Source organism: Anomaloglossus baeobatrachus, chromosome 5, assembly GCF_048569485.1.
Source record: "Anomaloglossus baeobatrachus isolate aAnoBae1 chromosome 5, aAnoBae1.hap1, whole genome shotgun sequence".
Taxonomy (NCBI): domain Eukaryota; kingdom Metazoa; phylum Chordata; class Amphibia; order Anura; family Aromobatidae; genus Anomaloglossus; species Anomaloglossus baeobatrachus.
The window spans coordinates 524654333-524680756 of NC_134357.1; the positions used below are offsets into that span (position 1 = coordinate 524654333).

The following is a 26424-nucleotide window of genomic DNA, read 5'->3' on the forward strand; positions in this document are numbered from 1 at the left end:
CAGTAGTTAATAATGAGATTGGTCGATAATTGGACATAATAGAGGGGTCTTTCCCCGGTTTAGGTATAACTATTATGTGCACCTCTAAAGATTGTGGATCTTAAATATTGGATAACATCCTCCACCCCCTCTATCTCTGAACTGAAAACTCAACTTATGCATTATATGGAGATTGAACAGGGCGACGCACTCACAAATAAGGACCTTTTACCTCAACTGCATGGTACATTATGGAAGACCTAAAAAATAACCTAGGCCACCTCCGAATAAGTAGCTAAGCTATAAAAGAACATGACTGAGTGACGAAATGAAAAAAATCCACCCCCCCCCTTTTTTTTTTTTATTTCTTTGTCTTTTAACCCCTTCACGACCTTTGAAGGATCTATCCGTCATGGATCATGTGCCGTTAAGCCCCGCCATCTGCCGCGGGCAGGGTACGGCGATCGGCGCACATATCAGCTGTTTTCAACAGCTGACGTGTGTCTGCATGTTACAAGTGGAATCGCATTCCACCCGTAACATTAACCCCTTACATCTCGCTGCCAAAGTCTGGCAGTGAGTGATCACGTGACTTATGGTGGTTGCCATGTTAGCACAGGGTCATGTGTTGACACCTGCAGCTATGACGTTTCACTTTTGTTTTCACTCGGCCGGGAGGCCAGTGAATCAGGAAGTGACTGTATCTGCTGTTTACAGCTGTATAGCTGTGATCAGCAGATAGATCAGAGCGAACGGATTGCTGATCGCTATAGCCCCCTAGGGGGACTAGTAAAATAAAAAAAAATAAAGTTTTAAAAAATTTAAAAAAAACCCCTAAGTTCAAATCACCACCCTTTCACCCCAATGAAAATTAAAGGGTTAAAAAAATAAATATACACATATTTGGTATCGCCGCGTTCAGAAATGCCCGATCTATCAAAATATAAAATCAATTAATCTGATCAGTAAACGGCATAGTGGCAAAAAAATTCCAAACGCCAAAATTACGTTTAATTTAGAAACGTCAGCTCAAGACGCAAAAAATAAGCCGTCACTGAGCCATAGATCCCGAAAAATGAGAACGCTATGGGTTTTTGAAAATGGCGGAAAACGTGCGCCACTTTTTTTGGACAAGCTTGGTGTTAGAGTCCCCAACTACACTGTTAGAGACTCTAACACATTATTAACCACAACCGTACTTGAAATAAGATCGAAAATACATTTTTCAAACATTCTTTAACTGCAACCAACACCCTCAGATAGACCAATCTGAAAGTTATGCCCCTCTTGTACAAGAGGAGCAGTGCACTCTCTGATAGACAACTTTATCCATTAAATACTGATGAGCGCAAAGCGGAACAGACCACTCTCAGTTCAAGTGTGGAAGGCATAATGTCCCTCATCTTTCAGGCAGCAGACAGCAGCCTGTACTTGTCATTACCACTTAGATCCTAGAGGAGAGAAAAAATGCTTCCACAACAGAAGACACACCATAACTGATCAGGGCACCGGTGTAGTCAGTCAATGGAGGGACGAGGCCAAGGGACCTCCGCTTCGCCCCCTCTGTGCCCTTCAGGGCCTCTCACTGGTCTCCCCTGTCTCCACGGTCCCAACACGGGTAGGTTTTCCACCTGTGTACCGGTTGACAAGGACGGCCAGTCTGCAATTACCGCAGTGGGTATTCGTAGAGCTGCTGAAAACGCTGGTACTCCTCTGTGATGACTCAGGATGTGGACTCGACCTGCCTGACGAACCCTCAAATGAAACATGGAGGCCAATTGCATATAAGGCTGGAAAAAAAAGCTTTGCAAGTGCATTGATACTTCCCTAGTGCACTCGCAATGTTATTTGCATTGTTATTGGTTCATCTGGTCAGGTGGATTCTCTAAGACGTAGTCAAGGTGAACAACACACACTGAAGACTATAGCATAATGGGCAGGACATGAGAACCAGGACAGCAGGATATGGTGTATGGCAGGCAAAAGTGCAGAGGAGAATACACTTCAAGACAATTGAAATCAGAGTGTAGACATACATAGGAACTGTAGATCTATAGACAGCTTAGGACTTGAAGCCATCAAATGTTTAATACAGTTATAAACTATTAGCAGTCAGATGATCCTTGCTATGGATTTAAGCAGCAGTGATAAACAGACAAATGGAATGCATACTTGAAAAGATACACTCTGTTACAAGCAGTGTTTGTAAGTGAGCAGCACCAGAGAAGAGTCGGTTATGCTTACAGCAGATGAAGGTTTAATTGGCAGGTCTGAGTCAGGAAGTAAATATAGGTGGTTGATAAGCAAGTTTGCCAAAGAAATGATTGCCAGCTGAAAAAATGGATGCTGAGAGAAACTCCAAAGCACACGGTAACTGAATACAAGTTTACAGCATACACATACCTGTCTTAGTTGGCTTTTAAAGGCATGGGATGATGATGTCACAAGAGTTTGTCTGACTATTCGAGAAACATGGATAGCCCCACAGCAATGGAAGACTGGATCAACTGGTTTCCTGTTTGAAGAGTTTTCCTACTACTGAGGATTATCCTGAGGGTGGTACAACCCTAGGAAGGAAAAGTTGAAGTTCACTGTTGGGGGATTCAACAGTTGGGTCTCTTTGTATCCCAGTGTTCTTATGAAGTGGAACCAATGAAGTGTGGTACTACGTGACGCAGCTCCCAGTTCTTGTGTCCTGCATCCCTGAAGGATGATGGCCCCCAAGAATGTTACATTTCTGTGGATGGTTTAATAGTCGTGCTACTCTTGGATACAGCAAGCCTGTTTACATCACTTTGAGCATCCATTCCACACTTTTTGGTAACTCCTAAGAAGAGGATGGGGGTGATGTGTTCATGGAGATACTAGAGATGATCAAACTACTTGACATTTGAGAACCTCTGCCATACACAAAACATATGACTTTATGGAGAAGATGCCATCAAGGTTACAGCTGGGATGGCAAACCTTTTATTTCAAAGGATATTTCTATATTTATAACACTGTTAAGTGCCGTGCAAAATTATCAAGTTAAAAATGATCTGCTTTACGTAGTCAAACATTTAACTAACTCACCACTAATGTGATGGCTGAATCTGCTTCAGTTAGACATGTGATGGTATCTATTATTGATGATGTTGCTATTCACAACTGCTTTTCCAGGTTTGTGTTGGTCAGTCTGGAGCACAGTGAACGCTTTCGATAAGTTTTGAATCAAACTGTTTGCACCATGTAGCTGTTCTGCACACAGGTGCATATTTCAGCATGTCACTTAAAAGTGGGAAATTCATCACTACTTGCGTAATGTTTATAGAACTTAAGCAAGGAGAGCCCTGCAATACATAGAAGACACCAAAACTGCTGTATAGAAATTATTGGGAGACACTGACATTGCTGTATATATCCATAGGATACACAAATGTGTATACATTCCATAGGAGACACAGACTATGGTATATACAGTACATAGGAGACACAAAGACTGCTGTTTATACATCACATAGGAGACACCAAAAGTGCTGTTTTTACATCACATAGGAGACACCGAGACTGCTATATACACATCACATAGGAGACACCAAAAGTGCTGTCTAAAAATCACATAGGAGACAATGAGACTGCTGTATATGCATCAAATAGGATACAGTGAGATTGCGGCATCATATACTGTATATCACATAAGATTCACCTGAGACTGCTGTATACATCACATAGGAGAATATAAATCACATAGGAGACACTGCTGCATACATCACATAGGAAACTGCAACTGCTGTATGTGACTGCTGTAAATAAATCAAATAGAAGATTGGGATTGCTGCATTCACATTGGAAAGAGTGGGAAACGGGAGTTACAAAACACGCTAACTCTGACCAAAAAGAGCCAGAATTGGGACATAACCCAGCATTGCAACGTCCAGTAGTGAACACTGTGTGCACGTGCACAGAGTCGAAGGCGGGCTTTGCACGCTGCGACATCGGTAACAATGTGTTACCGATGCTGCAGCGATAGTCCCGCCCCCGTCGCACGTGCGATATCTAGTGAAAGCTGCCGTAGCGATTATTATCGCTACGGCAGCTTCACACACACTTACCTGCAGTGCGACGTCCCTCTGGCCGGCGACCCGCCTCCTTCCTTAGGGGGCGGGCCGTGCGGCGTCACAGCGACGTCACACGGCAGGCGGCCAATAGGAGCGGATGGGCGGAGATGAGCAGGATGTAAACATCCCGCCCACCTCAGTCCTTCTCATTGCAGCCGGGCGGCAGGTAAGGTGATGTTCCTCGCTCCTGCGGCTTCACACACAGCGATGTGTGCTGCCGCTGGAGCGAGGAACAACATCGTACCTGTCGCACCATCGGCATTATGGAAATGTCGGAGGCTGCAGCGATGATACGATAACGACGCTTTTGCGCTCGTTCATCGTATCAAAAAGGTTTTACACGTTGCGATATCGACTGCGACGCCGGATGTGCGTCACTTTCGATTTGACCCCATCGACATCGCACGTGCAATGTCGCAACGTGCAAAGCCGCCCTAAGAAAGATTAAACAGCTGGAAAAACAGGGCCGATGCCCCAAGCAGTGCAGCCCCCAAGAATCTGTCCGAGGCCTGGAGCCAATGACATTGTGGGTCGTAAATGGCCAGCGGGGCAAAAGTCTCAATACCTGGGATACAGTGTGCCCCAGCCACGTTTCAAATGGCTATAGGCAAAATTCTGAAGACAGCACCTCAGATGTTGGTTTAGCGACAGTTATGTCTCACAAGGTGAATGGGGAAGAACAACGAGTTATATACAGTACTTGAGTACAAAGCTCAACTCTTGTGAAAGGAATTATTCTTATGTGGAAAGGGAATATCTGGCCATAAACGGGCACTGGAGATTCTGAGGTACTACCTAATGGGCAAAAAGTTTTGGTTGAGCAGCTAAAGGTGGGTGAGCTAAAATGTAGGGAATAACATAAGGGTAACATTTTGCTTCCTGGCACTGCAAGATTATAACTTTATTGTAGGGTGAGAAAAATTAAATGCAAAATACTGATGCATTGCCACGAGTTCATTGTCTGGCAGCGTCAAGTGGTTCCTGGACTTGGTTGTTAGGAGGGATGTTTAAGCAGCCTGCAGGCATAAGGATGGATGTAAGCTGTCTGACATTGAGCTTGCTGCTCTCAGTGGTCTGAATCGTGGAAGGATTTTGATACTGAATACCGTTACAAAATCTGTTATTTTGGATGATTTTAGGGTCTGAGATTGAGGAGTCACTGTAGAGACTGGGTGGAATGGTCACTACAGTGCTGGACTCAACATTAACCTTAAGGTTCCCTCTGCTAAGCTAGGACCCAAATTTATTGGTTCATATGAAATCATTGAGATTGTCAACCATGTACCCTTCTGTTTAAAACTTCCCTCTTCCTTAACAATACTCAAGAATTAACAAAAATAACTGCTCAAAAGATACCATTCACCCTGTCAACAATCCTCAACCTTCTGACCTGGTTAAAGTGTAGTTTTGCTCACATGGTATAAAAAATCCTTGACACTTGGGAGAATCCCTTTAATATCTCATTCATTGGAAGGGTTATGGGCCAGAGGAAAGATTTTGGCTGTTGACTAGTAATAACAATAGCAACAACCTGATCAAGAAATTCCATCTATTCTTTCCTGATTAACCTGGCCCTAAAAGTCCAGATGCCCCTTGTAAGAGTGGGGTGGAGGGGTACTGTGACATCTAGATCTTTGCTTATCCTTACGGTTTCTGCTCCTGTAGCCAGGTTGTGCACTGCCTTGTTTTATGGCAACGTGGGCCAAGAATGCTGTTCCTGTGTTGCCATAAAACTGTACTGTGTTGTAAAATACATTTTACTATAACTTTTAACACTTGATTTTCTTAACACTCTTGTACAGGTGTACACCTCGTACACACACGGCTCTGCTCCGTACACCTCGTACACACACGGCTCTGCTCCGTACACCTCGTACACACACGGCTCTGCTCCGTACACCTCATACACACACGGCTCTGCTCCGTACACCTCGTACACACACGGCTCCGCTCCGTACACCTCGTACACACACGGCTCCGCTCCGTACACCTCATACACACACGGCTCTGCTCCGTACACCTCATACACACACGGCTCCGCTCCGTACACCTCGTACACACACGGCTCTGCTCCGTACACGTCGTACACACACGGCTCTGCTCCGTACACCTCGTACACACACGGCTCTGCTCCGTACACCTCGTACACACACGGCTCTGCTCCGTACACCTCATACACACACGGCTCTGCTCCGTACACCTCATACACACACGGCTCTGCTCCGTACACCTCGTACACGCGTGGCTCTGCTCCGTACACCTCGTACACGCGCGGCTCCGCTCCGTACACCTCGTACACGCAAGGCTCCGCTCCGTACACCTCGTACACGCGAAGCTCCGCTCCGTACACCTCGTAAACACGCGGCGTTTGTATTTACCTCGTACAAGCGCGTCTCTGCTCCATACATCTCGTACACGTGCGGCTCCGCTCCGTACACCTCGTACACGTGCGGCTCCGCTCTGTACACCTCGTACAAGCGCGGCTCCGCTCCGTACACCTCGTACACGCGAAGCTCCGCTCCGTACACCTCGTACACGCGAAGCTCCGCTCCGTACACCTCGTACAAGCGCGGCTCCGCTCCGTACACCACGTACACGCATGGCTTTGCTCCGTACACCTCGTACAGGCACGGCTCCACTCCGTACACCTCGTACACGCAAGGATCCGCTCCGTACACCTCGTACACGCGAAGCTCCGCTCCGTACACCTCGTACACACGTGGCTCCGCTCCGTACACCTCGTACAAGCGCGGCTCTGCTCCGTACACCTCGTACATGTGCGGCTCCGCTCCGTACACCTCGTACACGTGCGGCTCCGCTCCGTACACCTCGTACACGCGCGGCTCCGCTCCGTACACCTCGTACACGCAAGGCTCCGCTCCGTACACCTCGTACACGCGAAGCTCCGCTCCGTACACCTCGTACACGCGCGGCTCCGCTCCGTACACCACGTACACGCACGGCTTTGCTCCGTACACCTCGTACAGGCACGGCTCCACTCCGTACACCTCGTACACGCACGGCTCCGTTCCGTACATCGTAATAATAATGATAAAGTTTATTTATATAGCGCCAACATATTCCGCAGCACTTTACAATCAGGTGGGGGGTTGTATAGACCAATACAAAACAAAATAGTACATAATTCAACAGCTACAGTAGGAATGAGGGCCCTGCTGGAAAGCTTACAATCTATGGGGAAGAAGGGGGACACAAGAGGTGAAGCACACTTGTAGATCTGGCCGGCCATTGTTATGCTACTTAATTGGTTACATATAAAGATGAATGATCTGGTCTTTAGACAGTAACCTTTTGGGTGCCCTTACGTGCTATTGGTTGTATGTAGGATGTGAGGACAGAAATAGGACAGAGAATGTTACGAGTAGCATTTAAAAGGTGGGATAGGGGAGAGTTAGGTTAGTAAGTTATTATGATAAGCTTGTCTAAAGAGAAGTGTTTTTAATTTACGCTTAAAAACTTGGGGGCTGGATATTAGTCGCATTCTTTGGGGTAGTGCATTCCAGAAAACTGGCGCGGCACGAGAAAAGTCTTGGAGACGGAGGTGTGAGGTTCGAATTATGGAGGAGGTAAGTCTAAGATCATTTACGGAGCGAAGGGGGCGGGTAGGATGATAGACAGAGATGAGGGATGAGATATATGGTGGTGCAGAGCTGTGGAGAGCTTTGTGGGTGAGGGATATGAGTTTGTATTGTATTCTGTAGCTGATAGGTAGCCAGTGTAGTGACTGGCACAAGGTGGAGGCATCGGTGAAATGGCTGGACAGGAATATGACCCTGGCTGCTGCATTCAAGATGGATTGGAGAGGGGAGAGTTTGGTCCGAGGGAGACCGATCAATAAAGAGTTGCAGTAATCCAGGCGGGAATGAATGAGAGCGACAGTAAGGGTTTTTGCAGTTTCAAAAGTAAGAAATGGTCAGATTCTGCAGATGTTTTTGAGATATAGGTGACATGTGCGAGTGAGTGATTGTGTATGGGGAATGAAGGAGAGTTCTGAGTCAAATATGACCCCAAGACAGCGAGCATGCTGCTTGGGAATAATGATTAAATCATCGAAGGTAATTGAGATGTCGGGTGTAGGTTGGTTGGTAGAGGGAGGAAACACAAGAAACTCAGTTGTGGAGAGATTCAGTTTCAGATAGAGGGAGGACATGCTTTGAGAGATAGCAGACAAACAATCCCTGGTATTTTGTAACAAAGCAGGGGTGATGATTGGAGATGATGTATATAATTGGTTGTCATCAGCATAGAAATGGTATTGGAAACCGAATCTGCTGATGGTTTGTCCAATAGGGGCGGTGTATAGAGAGAATTGGAGAGGGCCCAAGACTGAGCCTTGAGGAACCCCGAAGGTGAGGGGGAGAGGAGTGGAGTAAGAGCCAGCAAAGGAAACCGTGAAGGAGCGGTCAGAGAGATAGGAGGAGAACCAGGCAAGAGCAGTGTCCTTGAGGCCAATAGAGCGGAGCATGGTGAAGAGAAGTTGGTGATCCACAGTCTCAAAAGCAGCTGAGAGATCCAAGAGAAACAATAGGGAATAGTGGCCTTTAGATTTTGCTGTTAATAGATCATTTGAGACTTTGGTGAGGGCCGTTTCGGTGGAGTGTAAAGAGCGGAAACCAGATTGAGAGGGATTAAGAAGTGAGTTTTCAGATAAATAGCGGATTAGCCGAGAGTGGACCAAGCGTTCGTACACGCACGGCTCCGCTCCGTACACCTCGTCCACGTCGTACACACCCGGCTCCGCTCCGTACACCTCGTACACACACGGCTCCGCTCCGTACACACACGGCTCTGCTCCGTACACCTCGTACACACATGGCTCTGCTCCGTACACCTCGTACATGTGACGCCCTGGACAAGCCAGGGGTCACAGGTAATGACATCACCACACCCTACACCCCGGTTAGGCACATCAAAGCTAGACCCAAAAATCCTTGTTGCCTTCCTCCAGGGTCTGATGTTCACACCAGGGGGTGGGCCAGGCGGTTGGTCCCGCCCACCGAGGAGTTCACAGTCCTGGAGGCGGGAAAAGAGTAGAGTTAAGCTAGGGAAGTGAAAGTGGAAGGAGTAAAAAGTGAAGTGGAGTAGAGCAACTGACGGAGAGCGTCCGGGTGTGTGCCCCGGACAGAGACAGCAAGGTTAGCAGACAGCGGTGACCGTCTGCAGGAGTGGCCTATCGGAGTTGCTGTAAGCACCGTGGACGGGCGGTGGCCCGGCGGTACCGGACCGGTACACAAGGAGAAGCCAGCACCATTGGCAGGGGCCTTTCGGACCCCGGCAAGGCTTGGAGTCGCCGTGAATTTGCCAAATCCGTCAGTGAAGGGGACCTCCTGGGTCTCCAAACAACTAAGTCCCGATTAAAGGCAACCGTCCAACCAGCAGAGAGAGACACCGCCACCGCCAAGGCACCAGTTTCTCAGGGCCAGCGCCTGCGGGCAAAGAGGGGCTCCTCCGGCCCATATCCAAGCCGGGGAGTGGGTTACCGGTGGGAACCCATTGGAACCAACAGAAGTACTAGGTGCAGGGAAAGAGACAGTCACCGTTAACTACCGAGGAAAAGCAACAGCAGCCGTCCGTGGGAACCGTCTTTCCAGCCGTGTGTTTTACCGAGAACTGTGTCACCGTCTCAGGCTGAGTGAGTACCACCGTGCCGTGCGGCACAGCGCTGCCCCCGCGACCCTGCACCTCACCAGGCCCTGTAACCCGCCTGTCATCCATCACTACCCCATCGCCGGGCCCCGGGACAACCAACCCCCCTACCCACGGAGGGGAGAAATAACAACCAAGCTGCTCCCTGTCACCGCTCCCGGGATCCCCATACAGAGCAGCGGTGGTGTCACCATTATCACCACAACCGTGGGTGGCGTCACGGACAATAAATCCCCACAATCAAATCCCCTTTTCACTCACGGGCGACGAGCGCCGCTCGAGTCCCCGGGATCCGGCCCACCGCTCGAGCCACCACCGAGCAGCAGCGGCCAGACCCGAGCAGTGGGAGAGCGCAGCGTCCCCTCCTCCGCCCGCGTCATACACACACACAGGGCTCTGCTCTGTACACCTTGTACACACACGGCTCTGCTTCATCCAGCACCATGACAACCAGCACAGCAGAGTCCTGCATACACTAAGGAGCTGATCATGTGACCCCTGACTCCTCCCCTCCATGTGACATCATCACAGGTCCTATAAGCACAGTAGAGCCATATACAAGCCTGTACATTACCACCAACCAAGCCGACCAAGCCCACTAACCTGAAAGGAGCCCATACTTTCTAGCATCTCCCATCTAGTGTGCGGCTCTGCAGGTGGAGGTATGTGGAGATTCCCCATTACTGGGCGCAGTAACCCCTCAATTCCCGGAGATAGTGTCCCCTCCCCCAGTTCTGCCATGTGTATATGTACAGTAATATACAGCTGGGTGTGCTCATGTATACAGGGGAGGTCACTCTGGGTTTGGGGACAGATGACGCCTTCTCTCTTGGGTGGAGATTATAGGGAATGGAGGGGTCGGGTTTGATATCTATAGAAATCTGGGAAGCAATGTAACAGCAGCTTTACCTGTGGGAGGAATGAACAGGTCACAAAATCCAGTTACTGAATAAGAATAGTTTTTGACAGGTTTGATAATGATCAGAATCCTTGAATCTGATGCACTGCGGAGGCCAGGGGTGGATAAACATGACAGCAATGACTGAGTGCGCTCTGAGATGTTATCAAAAGGGTTAAATGACTTTGGGCCACTGATGCATCACTGCTGACTCACAGACGGAGATGCCTCACGTCAAATTTTGGTCCTTCCAGTAATCAGATGCTTGAAGTCCATGGGATCACCCAGAAACCAGCACAAATATCGAGACGGCTCTGCCTGCAGATACTGGATCAGGCAACTGAACTCGCCCAATAGAAACCTTATTGCAGGTGTCTACATCTACGCATTTTGGGGCCGATTCGGTGCAGGGCATCGCTATCTACTGGTGGGTGGTGTGAGATCAGTGGCCCAAAGTTTATTTCCCCTTTAAAAACAGTTACTTGTTCATATCTGGGAAAATTGGCCGTTGGCCACTTTGATGCCAGCTCTCATGCCCCGAACTAGTTTTGGGCTGGCCAGGAATGACTAGAACATGATGTGGGGCATCTCTTTCTTTGTCTGCAGTTTAAGATCAGTGGCCTAAAGTTATTTAAAGGGGTTGTTCATCACTTTTACATTTATGGCCTATCCTTAGGATAGGTCATAAATAACTGATCATCCAGGGTCCAACATCCAGCACTGGTGATGGCAGAAAATGCTCAGTTCCTGAGCTGCTCCGTCTTCTGATAGTGGCCGCGGCTGGGTATTGCACATCCGCCCCCCCCCCCATCCAAATCAATAGGAGGCGGATGTGCAGTACCCAGCCACGGCAAGAATCAGAAGACGGGCCATCTCTTGAATGGAGCATCTCCGGCCATCTGCTACTGCTGGCAGAACGGAGAACAGCTGATCGGCAGGGGTGCCGGGTGCCTGACTCCAACCGATTAGGCCTTGATGACCTATCCTAAGGATAGGTCATCCATGTTAAAGCAGTGGCCAACTTATTTAACCCTTTTGATAACATCCTTCAGTCCGCATTTTGATGCCCATTTTTGTGCCACTTGTACATTATTTCTCAGTGCCTTCAAGTATTTTCTCTTCTAGGCTCCTCGTTGCATTGTATTTTACTTTTTTGGTCATCTTTGCTCAATATTAAAACTGTAAAAGACAAAATCGTCATTACCGATGATTCTTTGGTCCCAACAGACTCTGTTTTGGTCCCTGCAACTACAAGATTGGTTGCAGTGCTGACGACAGTGTGTATGAGTGTTTTTCCCCATATGTTTCCCTTTATTATTTCCATTTGTTCTTTATGATGTTACATTGTCATCTTCTCCCCATTCAGGTCCCTACAATATCGGATCCTCTCAGTGGAGATCTTCTATATAAGAGTATTTCCCTGATTGACCCATCAAGGATGGATAGGGACAGAGACAAGATGGTGGAGAGGATATTACACCTCACCCTAGAGATCCTCTTCCGGCTTACTGGAGAGGTGAGTGATTCTGATGATGTCACATTACATCATTCTTATCTATGATGCTATAACTAAGGCAAAGTTTGTTTTTATTTTATTTTCTTCCATGGCTCACACTGTAAATTACCTGGAATTAAGAGACTGTGGAAAAAGAAGCGCAATATGGTCTTACCCCAATAGATAAAGGGTTATAAAGTAAGCAGTTCAACTCACCAATTGAAGTTGTGAAAGTCACAACTCCTATAAAAGCATGTCACTCCAGGTCACAGCAGCAGTCCCCACGGTGGCTGATAACAGAAAGTAGTAGAGATGGGTTTTCAAAGCCGTGCCAATGACCAAATGATGATGGAACTATAAGATTAATGTTGCTTTATTTCATGCTCAGGTCAACGCGTTTCAGGAGACTCAGCTCCCTTCCTCAGGACAAACAGGCAAAAGAACATCAACATGTTCTTTTGCCTGTTTGTCCTGAGGAAGGGAGCTGAGTCACGATGTCATAGTGTGCAAAGTGCCCCTTACAGATTGATCTAATGCCCTTTTCTCTTTCCCTGTCAATTAAATATGTATTATTCTCTTTTCCTCACACACTAAGGCCTCTTTCACACATTAGCTTTTTGCCATCAGTCACAATCCGTCGAATTTTTGAAAAAAAACGGATCCAGCGACTGATGTCGCTGGATCCGTTTTTTTCTCATCGACTTGTATTAGTGATGGATTGCCTCACATTTCATCCGTCGTTCGACGGATCCGTCGACAAATGTTTGTCTGTCGGATGGAGACAAAGGCAAAAGTAACATCTTTTGTGTACGTCGAAAAAACTGACAGCGACGGATCCGTCGCCATCCGTCATTTGGTACAATGGAAGCCTATGGGCGCAGGATCCGTCGCCATCCATCATATGATGGAATCCGCCGACTGATTGTGTTTTTTTTAAACTGAGCATGCTCCAATATATTATTTAGGCACGAGCTAGTCGGATCCGTCGAAAAACTGATCCGTCGCATCAGTTTAGCTACAATTTTGCGATGGATCCATTGAGAAAACGGATTGTGACTGATGCCAAAAAAACTGATGTGTGAAAGGGGCCTAAAGCAGGCTTTACACGCAACAACATCGCTAACGAGATGTCGTTGGGGGTCACGGAATTCGTGACGCACATCCGGCCTCGTTACCGACGTCGTTGCATGTGAAACGCACGAACGACCGTTAACGATCAAAATTACTCACCTAATCATTGATTGTTGACCAGTCGTTCTAATCCCGATTATCGTTGCTGTTGCAGGACGCAGGTTGTTCGGCGTTCCTGCTGCAGCACACATCGCTATGTGTGACACCGCAGGAACGAGGAACATCACCGTACCTGCGGCCGCCCGCAATGAGGAAGGAAGGAGGTGGGCGCGATGTTCCACCCGCTATCTCCGCCCCTCCATTTCTATTGGGCGGCCGCTTAGTGACGCCGCTGTGATACTGAACAAACCGCCCCCTTAGAAAGGAGGCGGTTCGCTGGCCACAGCGACGTCGCTAGGCAGGTAAGTCCATGTGACGGGTGTTAGCGATGTTGTGCGCCACGGGCAGCTATTTGCCCGTGACGCACAACCGTCGGGGGTGGGTGCTTTCACCAGCGAAATCGTTAGCGATGTCGCTGTGTGTAAAGCCCGCTTAACCTTCATCATTCTTGTCATTGAGCTGTCACACACTATCTGTACATTTCCTTCAGTTTTTATGGCCTTTTCTACCTATCTATTTGGCTAAGCTATGAGCTAGATATCCTCTCTATTTCTAGATTCACTACAAAAAAAAACTGCTGCATTTCCTACTTCTGCTTTTATGCTGGCTGTGATTTTTTTGCCTGATTGCAGCTATATCACATGGTATGGCACAGCCAAGGCATTATGGGGAAGCTGTGCCCATGCCCCATGGTCATGTGATCCTTCCCTGGCTGATGCAATCTTCTACAGTTTGTAAAATGGTGATGACCATTTTAGGCAATTTGTGCAAGGCAGTTAATTTTTACAAATTCAACATGAATCCATTCCATCATCTCTGATGAGAATACCACATATATATTTTAAATAGTCAATTTTATTATTTTTTTTGCAATATAGAATACTTTAAAAAATGCATTGTTTTTTGTGGGATTAGCTTTAATTTTTATTGGTAGCTTGTAGCCCTCCATTGTTGTTGGGAGACTGGGTGACTGTCTAAATCAGGGGTTGGGAACCTTTTTACTGCCGGGGGCCATTTGGAATTTTCTACCAACCTTCTGGGGCTCCACAAAACTATCAACTTAAAAATTACCCTGCTATACTTTGTCAAACAATTAAATCACTGTGTCAGCTGCAGCTTCTTGTTTTTGGTGCGGCTATGATATTAGGCAATATTGATCTTGTTGCTTCTCACAACTGCTTTTCCACGTTTTTGTCAGCTGAGACTGCTTTATATACGTCACAAAGGAGATGCTGAGGGCATATACATCACAGGAGATGCTGAGGGCATATACGTCACAAAGGAGATGCTGAGGGCATATACATCACAGGAGATGCTAAGAGCATGTACATCACAGGAGATGCTGAGTCCATATACATCACAGGAGATGCTGAGAGCATTTACATCACAGGAGATGCTGAGGACATATACATCACAGGAGATGCTGAGGGCATATACATCACAGGAGATGCTGAGAGCATGTACATCACAGGAGATGCTGAAGACATATACATCACAGGAGATGCTGAGGTCATATACATCATAGGAGACATTGGGGGCATACACATCACTGGGGAGGGCTGGGAGGAATATACATTGCTGGGAGGACTAGCCATCACTGGGGAGGGCTGGGGAGGACTAGCCATCACTGGGGAGGATGGAAGAAATTTAAGGACATCGCTGGGGGTACAGAAATATCAGGGGGGGCACAGGCAGCCCTGGGGAGGTCGCAGGGGCACAGGCAGCCCTGGGGGAGCTGCAGGAGCACAGGCAGCAGTGTGGAGGCCGAAGGGGCACAGACAGCAGTGTGGAGGCCGCATGGACACAGGCAGCAGTGTGGAGGCCGCATGGACACAGGCAGCAGTGTGGAGGCCGCAGGGACACAGGCAGCAGTGTGTAGGCCGCAGGGACACAGGCAGCAGTGTGGAGGCCGCAGGGACACAGGCAGCAGTGTGGAGGCCGCAGGGACACAGGCAGCAGTGTGGAGGCCGCAGGGACACAGGCAGCAGTGTGGAGGCCGCAGGGACACAGGCAGCAGTGTGGAGGCCGCAGGGACACAGGCAGCAGTGTGGAGGCCGCAGGGACACAGGCAGCAGTGTGGAGGCCGCAGGGACACAGGCAGCAGTGTGGAGGCCGCAGGGACACAGGCAGCAGTGTGGAGGCCGCAGGGACACAGGCAGCAGTGTGGAGGCCGCAGGGACACAGGCAGCAGTGTGGAGGCCGCAGGGACACAGGCAGCAGTGTGGAGGCCGCAGGGATACAGGCAGCAGTGTGGAGGCTGCAGGGACATAGGCTGCCGTGGGGATGTGCGAGGAGCTTAGGACGCTGCAGGGGCACACACAGGCATGGGAGCACAAACAAACCTGTCGGACGTTGAGGCAGTAGCTCCTCTTCTGTGGAACGAAAGCAAATTGAGCCTTTACTCCACCCACAAAGTACGTCCTCACGCTAGCATTGGCTAGCGTGAGGATGTAAGCCTCACAGGGTTTAAAGGGCCAGCAGCAAGTAAGACACGGCTGCCGCCCGAGCACTATGGTCTCTGGAATGTGCCCGGGGGTTGCAGAAAAGGTTATGGCAGGCCGCATACGGCCCGCAGGCCGAAGGTTCCCCACCCCTGGTCTAAATTAATAAGATTCCAGCATGCACTAGTTTATTCACCAAATGGCATTATAACTCAGTAGTTGTCTTCAGACCTACTTCTATTTATTCAGCTAGTCATGCTCACTTTCTGACCTACTGTTCTAAAAGTGGTGAGAATGGCTTAAAATAAAAAAGTGTAGAACAAAACTTGTGAATTTTGAAAAAAAAAATTAAAACCAAGAAACGGGCAAAAAGTTTTAAAAGGGTTGATCGTTTACAAGATACTGATGACCTGTGCTTTAAATAAGTAACCAATATCACATCCAGCCACATAAAGCAGGCTCAGCTCCTGAGGTCACTGCATCCAATTCCTTCATATTTCTGCAATGTCTATATGGCGATGTCAGGAAAGGCTTGACAGATGGACAGAACTAGAAACATGAGGACTCTGGAAATGTCTGTAGTGAGATTTATTAATGTGTCTCTCCATATCCAGGATTACACAGTAGTGAAGAAGACTTCTAGTGAGCGCTGTCAGGACCCTGTGTCTGAGGGATGGGGAAGACCCCCGAGCCCAATCACGGAGCCTCCACCTCACCCCCTGATACATGAGGACATCAATGACCAGAAGATCCTAGAACTCACCTACAAGATGATTGAGCTGCTGACTGGAGAGGTGACACTGCTGGAACCTTATACAGTAACGCTATGAAGGGATCGGGGGATGACGGTATCATTGTATTTATCAGGTTCCTATAAGGTGTCAGGATGTCACCATCTATTTCTCCATGGAGGAGTGGGAGTATTTAGAAGGACACAAAGATCTGTACAAGGACATCATGATGGAGATTCCCCAGCCTCTCACATCACCAGGTAATAGACAGGACTAAATACACAAGACCTATAATTATCTGTATGTAAAGAATGAATCCAGTCCCTGTATGTGTTTCCTCTAGTTCTATCCAGTAAGAGGACAACACCAGAGAGATGTCCCTGTCCTCTTCTTCCACAGGACTGGAAAGAAGAAGATCACGATGTTCCTCAGGATGATCAGGTAGATGGAGAGAAGGTGTCATGAAATCTCCCTATGATGTGTAGACGGCTGTGAAGGTCTTGTGTTCAGTCTTGTTTTATCCACCAGAATTCTGTTATAAACTTAACCAGCCATTAGATGTTGTCTGGATCTTCTCACTATTTAATGACTATGGAAACTGCTCATATTGATTCCTTTTTGGCCATCAAACAAATTAATGACCTTGTCTGGTTTCGAAAACGTTTCACATGATTTGTCCACCTGTCTGTGACTCAAACTATTTATTTCAGGGTAAATATCTGAACATTATTGTAGCTACAGAGACGTATGTGAGCGGTGATGAGTGGTGTAAAGGTGAGATTCCTACATATGACTACCCAGGTGAGTAGGAACTAGTAAATACAGAAAAGTCACAGATCTTCTCATTCCCTGGTTTCAACAATTTTGTGCTGTTTTAAAGGGGTGGTTCACCCATATTTTTTATTTTCTAGTTCGATATTATATTGAGAAACAATGTTTCTCTCAAATACCTTGTGTTGGCAATAGTGCGCTATTGCAGACCGCTGTTCCCTGCTTCAGTGACGTCACCGTCAAGTGCCGTACACGTCACATCCGTTCAGCCGGCTGCATTCTTCCAGGCTCACTGAGCTGTGAGCGGTGTTTCACCGCTGTCACAGCCCATCTGGTCCCTCCTTCCTCCTCCCTCACAGCACAGCATGTCGCGTCTCTTGCTTGCAGCGTTCTGCTGTGAGGGAGGGGGGAGCAGGGAGCAGATGGGCTGTGAAACACCGCCAAAGCTCAGTGAGTCTGGAAGAATGCAGCCGGCTGCACAGATCTGACGTGTGCGGCACTTGACGGTGACGTCACTGGAGCGGGGAACAGCGGTCTACAATAGCACCTCTCACAGGCACTATTGCCAACACAAGGTATTTGAGAGAAACATTGTTTCTCAATATAATATCGAACTAGACAAAAAAATATGGGTGAACCACCCTTTTAAGCTTTTGGGAGAAGCCTCAATGTACTTCTTTGGCTCACAGGGTAGGTTAGGGTAGGAATCTAGGATGATTTCCATTACCACGTATATGGATAAGTCTCTTCCCATTTGTTGATACAGAGATTCCTATTGGGAGCAACCATGGAATTGCTACTCTGCTTGAGATATGTTTTAAATTTAACAATCTTGTTTAATAATTCTTGATGGTAAAGAGTCCTTGTCACCAGGTCAAAAGGGGAGGGTTTTTGCTCTTATTTTACTTCTGCTTCCTAGAAAAAAAATTGTCTTATTTTTTTTAAATTTTAATCCAGAGATATGAGACTTGTATGTGGATTAGCTGAACTCTAGCTGACCAAGTCCAGCAATGATAATTTTCTAAAGCTAAAACAATTTTTATAGGTAAACAACTGTACACAGTTGCTGAAATCTTTGTGTTAACCATGCTGTCTTCAGATTACATAGCAAAACCCTGGTGACAGATTGCCTTTAAATTTAATAGTTATCTGTTTCCAGCCTCAGTCCTGTTGGTCTCCAGTGAATTGTGGCTTGCCGGAAGCTCCAGTGTTTGATGGAGTGAGCCGGAGGTCACAAATCAATGCAACTCTATGAGAGCCACGTTCTGGCTCTGAGTTGCACTTAGCAGTTGTGATGTAACTTCCGACCAAGATGGCATTGGGGTACCAGAGCGACGCTGAAAAAGGATGAAACCGCTGGAGGGTGAGTATAAGACTGGGGGCCGGGGACTTGCATTTAAAGTGCTACTCCAGTACTGAAAAAACAAACGCTGGAATGGTGCTTTAATATTCATTTCTGTGTATTTACATGCAAGTAATGGCATAATTCATTGGTTGCATCTCAGCCTGTTAGCTTATTTTGATCTCTCCTGACGGTTTTGTTCTGGTGTACAGGTGACTGTATGAGGAACCCAGAGGGACATGTAATGTCTTACGATTTTAAAGCAGAAGATCATAGTATTACCCAAGATCCATATGAAGAGCATGTTATTATACCAGATATACACTCAGCCCTTTACAAAGAAGATCTGTCATCTGATCCTTTTCAACGAGTTCTTTCTTTTGATTCATTACAGACTGTTAAACTAAATAAAAATAACCAAAGGAATGTTGAACACCAAGGCACTCACACAAAAGATAAACTATTTTCATGTTCAGAATGTGGAAAATGTTTTAGTCGGAAATCTCATCTTATTACACATCAAGTAATTCACACAGGGGAGAAGCCATTTTCATGTTCAATATGTGGAAAATGTTTTAGCCGGGTGTCTCATCTTGTTACCCATCAAAAAACTCACACAGGTGAGAAGCCATTTTTATGCCCAGAATGTGGGAAATGTTTTACACGAAAATCAAATCTTGTTGAGCATCAAAAAACTCACACAGGAGAAAAACCATTTTCATGTTTAGAATGTGGTAGATTTTTCTCATTTAAATCAAACCTTGTTAAACATGAAAGAATTCACTCAAAATCATTTCCATGTTCAGAATGTGGTAAACGCTACAGAAGTATGGCAAAGCTTGTTTCACATCAGATAAGTCACACAGGGGAGAAACCATATTCTTGTTCCGAATGTGGGAAATGTTTTAAACAGAAATCAGACCTTGTTACACATCAAAGAAGTCACACAGGGGAGAAACCATTTTCATGTTCAATATGCGGAAAACGTTTTAACCAGAAGTCACATCTTTCTCAACACCAGATAATACACACAGGAGAGAAGCCATTTTCATGTTTAGAATGTGGGAAATGTTTTACAGTTAAATCAAATCTTGTTAAACATGAGAGAAGTCACACAGGGGAGAAGCCATTTTCATGTTCAGAATGTGGAAAATCTTATAGCGCTAAGGAAAATCTTGTTATACATAAACAAACTCACACAGGGGAGAAGCCATTTTCATGTCCAGAATGTGGTAAATGTTTTTCTAGGAAATCAATTCTTGTTCACCATCAAAAAACTCACATACGATAGAATCAGTATTCATTTCTGAATGGGAGAAATGTTTTACAGACTGTTTTAATTGTATCACATATCAAATTCATACAAGGGAAAGAGCATATTCAGGTTTAGAATGTAAAAAATATTTTATTTAAAGAATCACATCTTTTTAAACATGGGAGAAATCTCATAATGTGAAGAAATTTTCATGCTCAGATTTTAACCAGAAATTAGATCTTGTAAATATATAAGCAGTCAAGCAGTGAAAAAGCATATAAAGTGAAAAATGCTTTCTCAACAAAAAAAATGTTTAAGGGTTATGTGCACGTAAAGTATTTTTTGTGTATTGGGCAAATTTTTTTTTTCTGCCTCTTACCATATATTGGTCAGATTTAAAGTTTTTAATACAGAAATGTCTTAACTATCAACATGTTTCTTTCAAGAATGAAATAAAATGTTTGCTCATCCATTGTATTTTCTCCCATTTTTGGGCACGATGACTTTGATTTGCAACAAATTCATCGTTACTATCTGCAACTCTTTTCAAGTTGTCTTTTGTGGTTTAGATAGTTTTCAGATTTTTATGTCATTGTGGCTTTTTCAGATGTTTTAGCCAGATTTATCTAGGGGAAAACTTTTCTCTTGCGGTGACCTGACAAACCAATCTGGCTGTCAGTGAGGAGTCTTATAGCTACAATGCTCCTCTGAGAAATATTTAAATGATCTCTTCAGGGAGGAAGGAGACTAAGGGGTACTTTGCACTCTGCGACATTGCTAGCTGATTGTAGCAATGCCGAGCGCGATAGTCCCCGCCCCCGTCGCAGATGCGATCTCTTGTGATAATGTTCACTACGGCAGCTATCGGTACGGCAGCTTCACACGCACTTACCTGCCCTGCGACGTCGCTCTGGCCGGCGACCCGCCTCCTTCCTAAGGGGGCGGGTCATGCGGCGTCACAGCGATATCACACGGCAGGCGGCCAATAGAAGCGGAGGGGCGGAGATGAGCGGAACGTTAACATCCCGCCCACCTCCTTCCTTCCTCATTGCAGGCGGGACACAGGTAAGGAGAAGTTGCTCGCTCCTGCGGCTTCACACACAGCGATGTGTGCTGCCGCAGGAACGAGGAACAACATCGTACCTGTCGCTGCAGCGAAATTATGAAAATGACCGACACTACACAGATCACAGATTTACGACGCTTTTGCGATCGTTTATCAGTGCATCTAGGCTTTATACGTTTCGACGTCGTTACTGGTGCCGGATGTGCGTCACTTTCGATTTCACCCCGACGACATCGCAGTAGCAATGTCGCAACGTGCAAAGTACCCCTAACTCTAGTGCCACCTATCGGAAGTAGTAATCCTTAAAGTCAAAAGTGTCCCTTTAACGAGCCTTTTCATATAACTTAGGATTTATGCCAGATCAGAACCTCAATTTGCAGACACGGTGTTTCGGTGTGATTGCCCCTCGTCAGTGCAATCACCCTGAAACACCATTTCTGGAAATTGAGGTTCTGATCTATCATAAATCCTAAGTCATATGAAAAGGCTTGTTAAAGGGCCACTTTTGACTTTTAGGATTGCTACTTCCAATAGGTGGCACTAAAGTTAGTCAGATTTGTGAAATGCGACTTTTTTTTTCTTTTTTAATTGGTGTAGCAATACTTTAGTCACTATGACTGGAAAGATTTTTTCTTTGTCGCTCCATTGGGAGACCCAGACAATTGGGTGTATAGCTTCTGCCTCCGGAGGCCACACAAAGTATTACACTTAAAAGTGTAACCCCTCCCCTCTGCCTATACACCCTCCCATGCATCACGGGCTCCTCAGTTTTTATGCTTTGTGTTGAAGGAGGCACACATGCACGCAAGCTCCACATTTTAGTCAGCAGCAGCTGCTGACTTTATCGGATGGAAAAAAAGAGGGCCCCTAACAGGGCCCCCGGCATGCTCCCTTCTCACCCCACTCTGGTCGGCGGTGCTGTTAAGGTTGAGGTACCCATTGCGGGTACAAAGGCTGGAGCCACATGCTGTTATCCTTCCCCATCCCTTAGGGGCTCTGGGTGAAGTGGGATCCTAACCGGTCACCATGCACTGGGACCGTGCTCCCTCCGCAGCCCCTGGGGGAATCTGACGGACAGGAGACCGGGTATCGTCAGGGACAGGCCCTGCTCCTCTGAGGTACTCTGTGTCCCCTTGGGGACGGCGCATAGTGCGCCTGTGTAACCGACGCTGCAGCACCTGCCGGGTGTTTTGCGTCGCCGGGACTACCGCGCCGGCCGCGCTTGTTTGCCGGCCGCGCTAACAAATTTAGTCCCCGGCTTTTGCGGCCTAGTACCGCAAACTCCCGCCCCCGGGCCTGCCAGTCAGGGATAAGGGCGGGACGCTAGACTAGATGTCAGCGGTGAGGGCTGGAGCATACTGAGGTATCCTCCTCCCCCCTCACTGAGCACTACGGGGCACCAGATTCCCGCACTTTCTGAGGCACGCCCACGGCTCCCTCCTCCTCTCAGAACGCTGGCAGCCATTGCTGGCAGCACTTCTGCCGCTGGAGAACTTCAGAGAGGAGACAACAGCCGAGCTCCACAGCTCTGGGAGGCCCAGGCAGGGAATCTGGTGGTCACACAACCGCTGAGGTCGGTCGGTAAGCCGCACCTATTAGGTGCTGGCCCCCCTGGGTGCCGAAGTGTATATTTATATGCTTATATTGTATACATTTTCTTTAGTCGGCCGCACTATTTGCTTTTGGCTATATACCCTCACTGATTGCTCTAAGAGGAGACAACAGCATGTCGTCCGCAAAAAGCAAGGGTGCCAAGGCACAAGCTTATTTTGCAACCTGTACCTCTTGTGCGGCTATGCTACCTGCAGGTTCCACCTACCCTCATTGTGTGCAATGCTCGGCCCCTGTGACACTCACTCAGCCGGAGCCTCAGCCACTGGTGGGACCCTCGGCCCAGGTAGAACCACCGGCTGCCACTGTCCAGGTGGCAGGGACAGAGTTTGCAGTGTTGGCTGACAAACTTTCTGAGTCACTTTCTCAATCCATGGCTCAGTCTATGGATAGATGGTCTGCTAAGATACTAGAAGCTTTGCAGTCCAGACCTGTAACACAGGCCCCGGGCACTGTTGAATCATTGCCCCCAGACCCCCATCGGTCGGTGCAGCAAAGTGCTCCTGGGGTGACTCCTAGGTCCCACGGTGAGGACTCCGACACGGACCGCAGTCCCAGACCGGCTAAGCGGGCTCGCTGGGAGCTTCCCTCGACTTCATCACACTGCTCAGGGTCTCAGCATGAGGACTCTCTGGACGATGAAGCGGAGGTGGCAGATCAGGGCTCTGATCCTGACGCCGCTCTCAACCTTGATACGCCTGAAGGGGACGCCATAGTAAACGACCTTATAGCGTCCATCAATCAGGTGTTAGAACTTTCTCCTCCAACTCCTCCGATTGAGGAGTCAGCTTCTCAGCAGGAGAAATTCCAATTTAGGTTTCCCAAACGTACACGGAGTGCGTTTCTTGATCACTCCAACTTCAGAGATACAGTCCAGAAACACCGAGCTTTTCCGGACAAGCGCTTTACTAAGCGCCTTAATGACACACGTTACCCCTTCCCCCCTGACGTAGTTAAGGGTTGGGCTCAGTGTCCCAAGGTGGATCCTCCAGTCTCTAGACTGGCGGCTAGATCCATAGTTGCAGTGGCAGATGGTTCATCGCTCAAGGATGCCACTGACAGGCAGATAGAGCTCCTGATGAAATCCATCTATGAAGCTATAGGCGCGTCTTTTGCTCCGGCATTCGCAGCCGTATGGGCACTCCAAGCTATATCAGCTTGTTAGGCTGAGATTAATGCAGTCACACGTGCCTCTACTCCGCAGGTTGTGTCTTTAACCTCTCAGGCGTCGGCTTTTGCGTCCTACGCCATGAATGCCGTCCTGGACTCTGCGAGCCGTACAGTGGTAGCATCCGCCAATTCAGTGGCAGTCCGCAGGGCCATGTGGCTACGCGAATGGAAGGCAGACTCTGCTTCCAAGAAGTTCTTAACAGGTTTGCCATTTTCTGGCGACCGTCTGTTTGGCGAGCAATTGGATGAAATCATTAAACAATCCAAGGGAAAGGACTCGTCCTTACCCCAGTCCAAACCAAACAGACCTCAACAACGGAAGATACAATCGAGGTTTCGGTCCTTTCGGCCCTCAGCCAGGTCTCAATTCTCCTCGTCCAACAGGCCACAGAAGGGCCAGAGGAACTCTGATTCATGGCGGTCTAAGTCACGTCCTAAAAAGACCGCCGGAGGAACCGCTCCCAAAGCGGCCTCCTCATGATTTTCGGCCTCCCCAAACCGCATCCTCGGTCGGTGGCAGGCTCTCCCGCTTTTGCGACGCCTGGTTGCCACATGTCCAAGACCGATGGGTGAGAGACATTCTGTCTCACGGTTACAGGATGGAGCTCAGCTCTCGTCCTCCGACTCGTTTCTTCAGAACATCTCCGCCCCCCGAGCGAGCCGATGCTCTTTTTCAGGCGGTGAGCACTCTGAAGGCAGAAGGAGTGGTGATCCCTGTTCCCCTTCAGGAATGGGGTCACGGTTTTTACTCCAACTTGTTTGTGGTGCCAAAAAAGGACGGATCTTTCCGTCCCGTTCTGGACCTCAAACTGCTCAACAAACACGTGAAAACCAGGCGGTTCCGGATGGAATCTCTCCGCTCCGTCATCGCCTCGATGTCCCAAGGAGACTTCCTAGCATCAATCGACATCAGGGATGCTTACCTCCACGTGCCGATTGCACCAGAGCATCAGCGCTTCCTGCGTTTCGCCATCGGGGACGAACACCTTCAGTTCGTGGCACTGCCTTTCGGCCTGGCGACAGCCCCACGGGTCTTCACCAAGGTCATGGCAACAGTGGTAGCAGTCCTACACTCTCAGGGACACTCGGTGATCCCTTACTTAGACGATCTTCTAGTCAAGGCCCCCTCCCGGGTGGCATGCCAACACAGCCTGAACACTGCTCTGGAGACTCTCCAGAGGTTCGGGTGGATCATCAATTTCCCAAAGTCAAATTTGACACCGAACCAATCGCTGACTTATCTCGGGATGGAGTTTCATACTCTCTCAGCGATAGTGAAACTTCCGCTGGACAAACAGCGTTCACTACAGACAGGGGTGCAATCTCTCCTTCGAGCCCAGTCACACCCCTTGAGGCGCCTCATGCACTTCCTAGGGAAGATGGTGGCAGCAATGGAGGCAGTTCCATTTGCGCAGTTTCATCTGCGTCCACTCCAATGGGACATTCTCCGCAAATGGGACAGGAGGTCGACGTCCCTAGACAGGAACGTCTCCCTTTCTCGGGCAGCCAAGGTCTCCCTTCAGTGGTGGCTTCTTCCCACTTCTTTGTCGAAGGGAAAATCCTTCCTGCCCCCATCCTGGGCTGTGGTCACGACGGACGCGAGTCTGTCAGGGTGGGGAGCGGTCTTCCTCCACCACAGAGCTCAGGGTACCTGGACTCAGCCAGAGTCCTCCCTTCAGATCAATGTTCTGGAGATAAGGGCAGTGTATCTAGCCCTAAAGGCGTTCCAGCCGTGGCTGGAAGGCAGGCAGATCCGAATTCAGTCGGACAACGCCACGGCGGTGGCGTACATCAACCACCAAGGCGGCACACGCAGTCGTCAAGCCTTCCAAGAAGTTCGGCGGATTCTGCTGTGGGTGGAAGCCACAGCCTCCACCATCTCCGCAGTTCACATCCCGGGCGTAGAAAACTGGGAAGCAGACTTTCTCAGTCGCCAGGGCATGGACGCAGGGGAATGGTCTCTTCACCCGGACGTGTTTCAAGAGATCTGTTGCCGCTGGGGAACGCCGGACGTCGACCTAATGGCGTCCCGGCACAACAACAAGGTTCCGGCATTCATGGCACGGTCTCAAGATCACAGAGCTCTGGCGGCAGACGCATTAGTTCAGGATTGGTCGCAGTTTCGACTGCCTTATGTATTTCCTCCTCTGGCACTGCTGCCCAGAGTGTTACGCAAGATCAGGTCCGACTGCCGCCGCGCCATCCTCATCGCCCCAGACTGGCCGAGGAGGTCGTGGTACCCGGATCTGTGGCATCTCACGGTGGGTCAACCGTGGGCACTACCAGACCGACCAGACTTGCTGTCTCAAGGGCCATTTTTCCATCTGAATTCTGCGGCCCTCAACCTGACTGTGTGGCCATTGAGTCCTGGATCCTAGCGTCTTCAGGGTTATCTCAAGAGGTCATTGCCACTATGAGACAGGCCAGGAAACCAACGTCCGCCAAGATCTACCACAGGACGTGGAGGATCTTCTTGTCCTGGTGCTCTGATCAGGGTTTTACTCCCTGGCCGTTTGCCTTGCCCACTTTTCTGTCCTTCCTTCAATCCGGAATGGAAAAGGGTTTGTCTCTTGGCTCTCTTAAGGGACAAGTCTCGGCGCTCTCCGTGTTTTTTCAAAAGCGTCTAGCCAGGCTTCCGCAGGTACGCACGTTCCTGCAGGGGGTTTGC

At 48.3% G+C, this 26424-nt stretch overlaps 1 protein-coding gene and 1 long non-coding RNA gene across 2 annotated transcripts in view; both read left to right on the top strand.

Moving 5' to 3' along the window:
* The window catches only part of LOC142312890 (uncharacterized), a 155570-nt gene that overhangs the window by 8750 nt on the left and 120396 nt on the right, over positions 1-26424 (top strand). Inside the window, 1 exon segment of the mRNA XM_075351875.1 lies at positions 19131-19939. Within this exon segment, the coding sequence (XP_075207990.1) occupies positions 19131-19939 (809 nt within the window).
* Positions 10340-16593, top strand: LOC142312089 (uncharacterized). Its single transcript, XR_012754331.1, has 3 exons — positions 10340-10408; positions 12011-12160; positions 16425-16593. It is a non-coding gene; the product is annotated as an uncharacterized LOC142312089 (long non-coding RNA).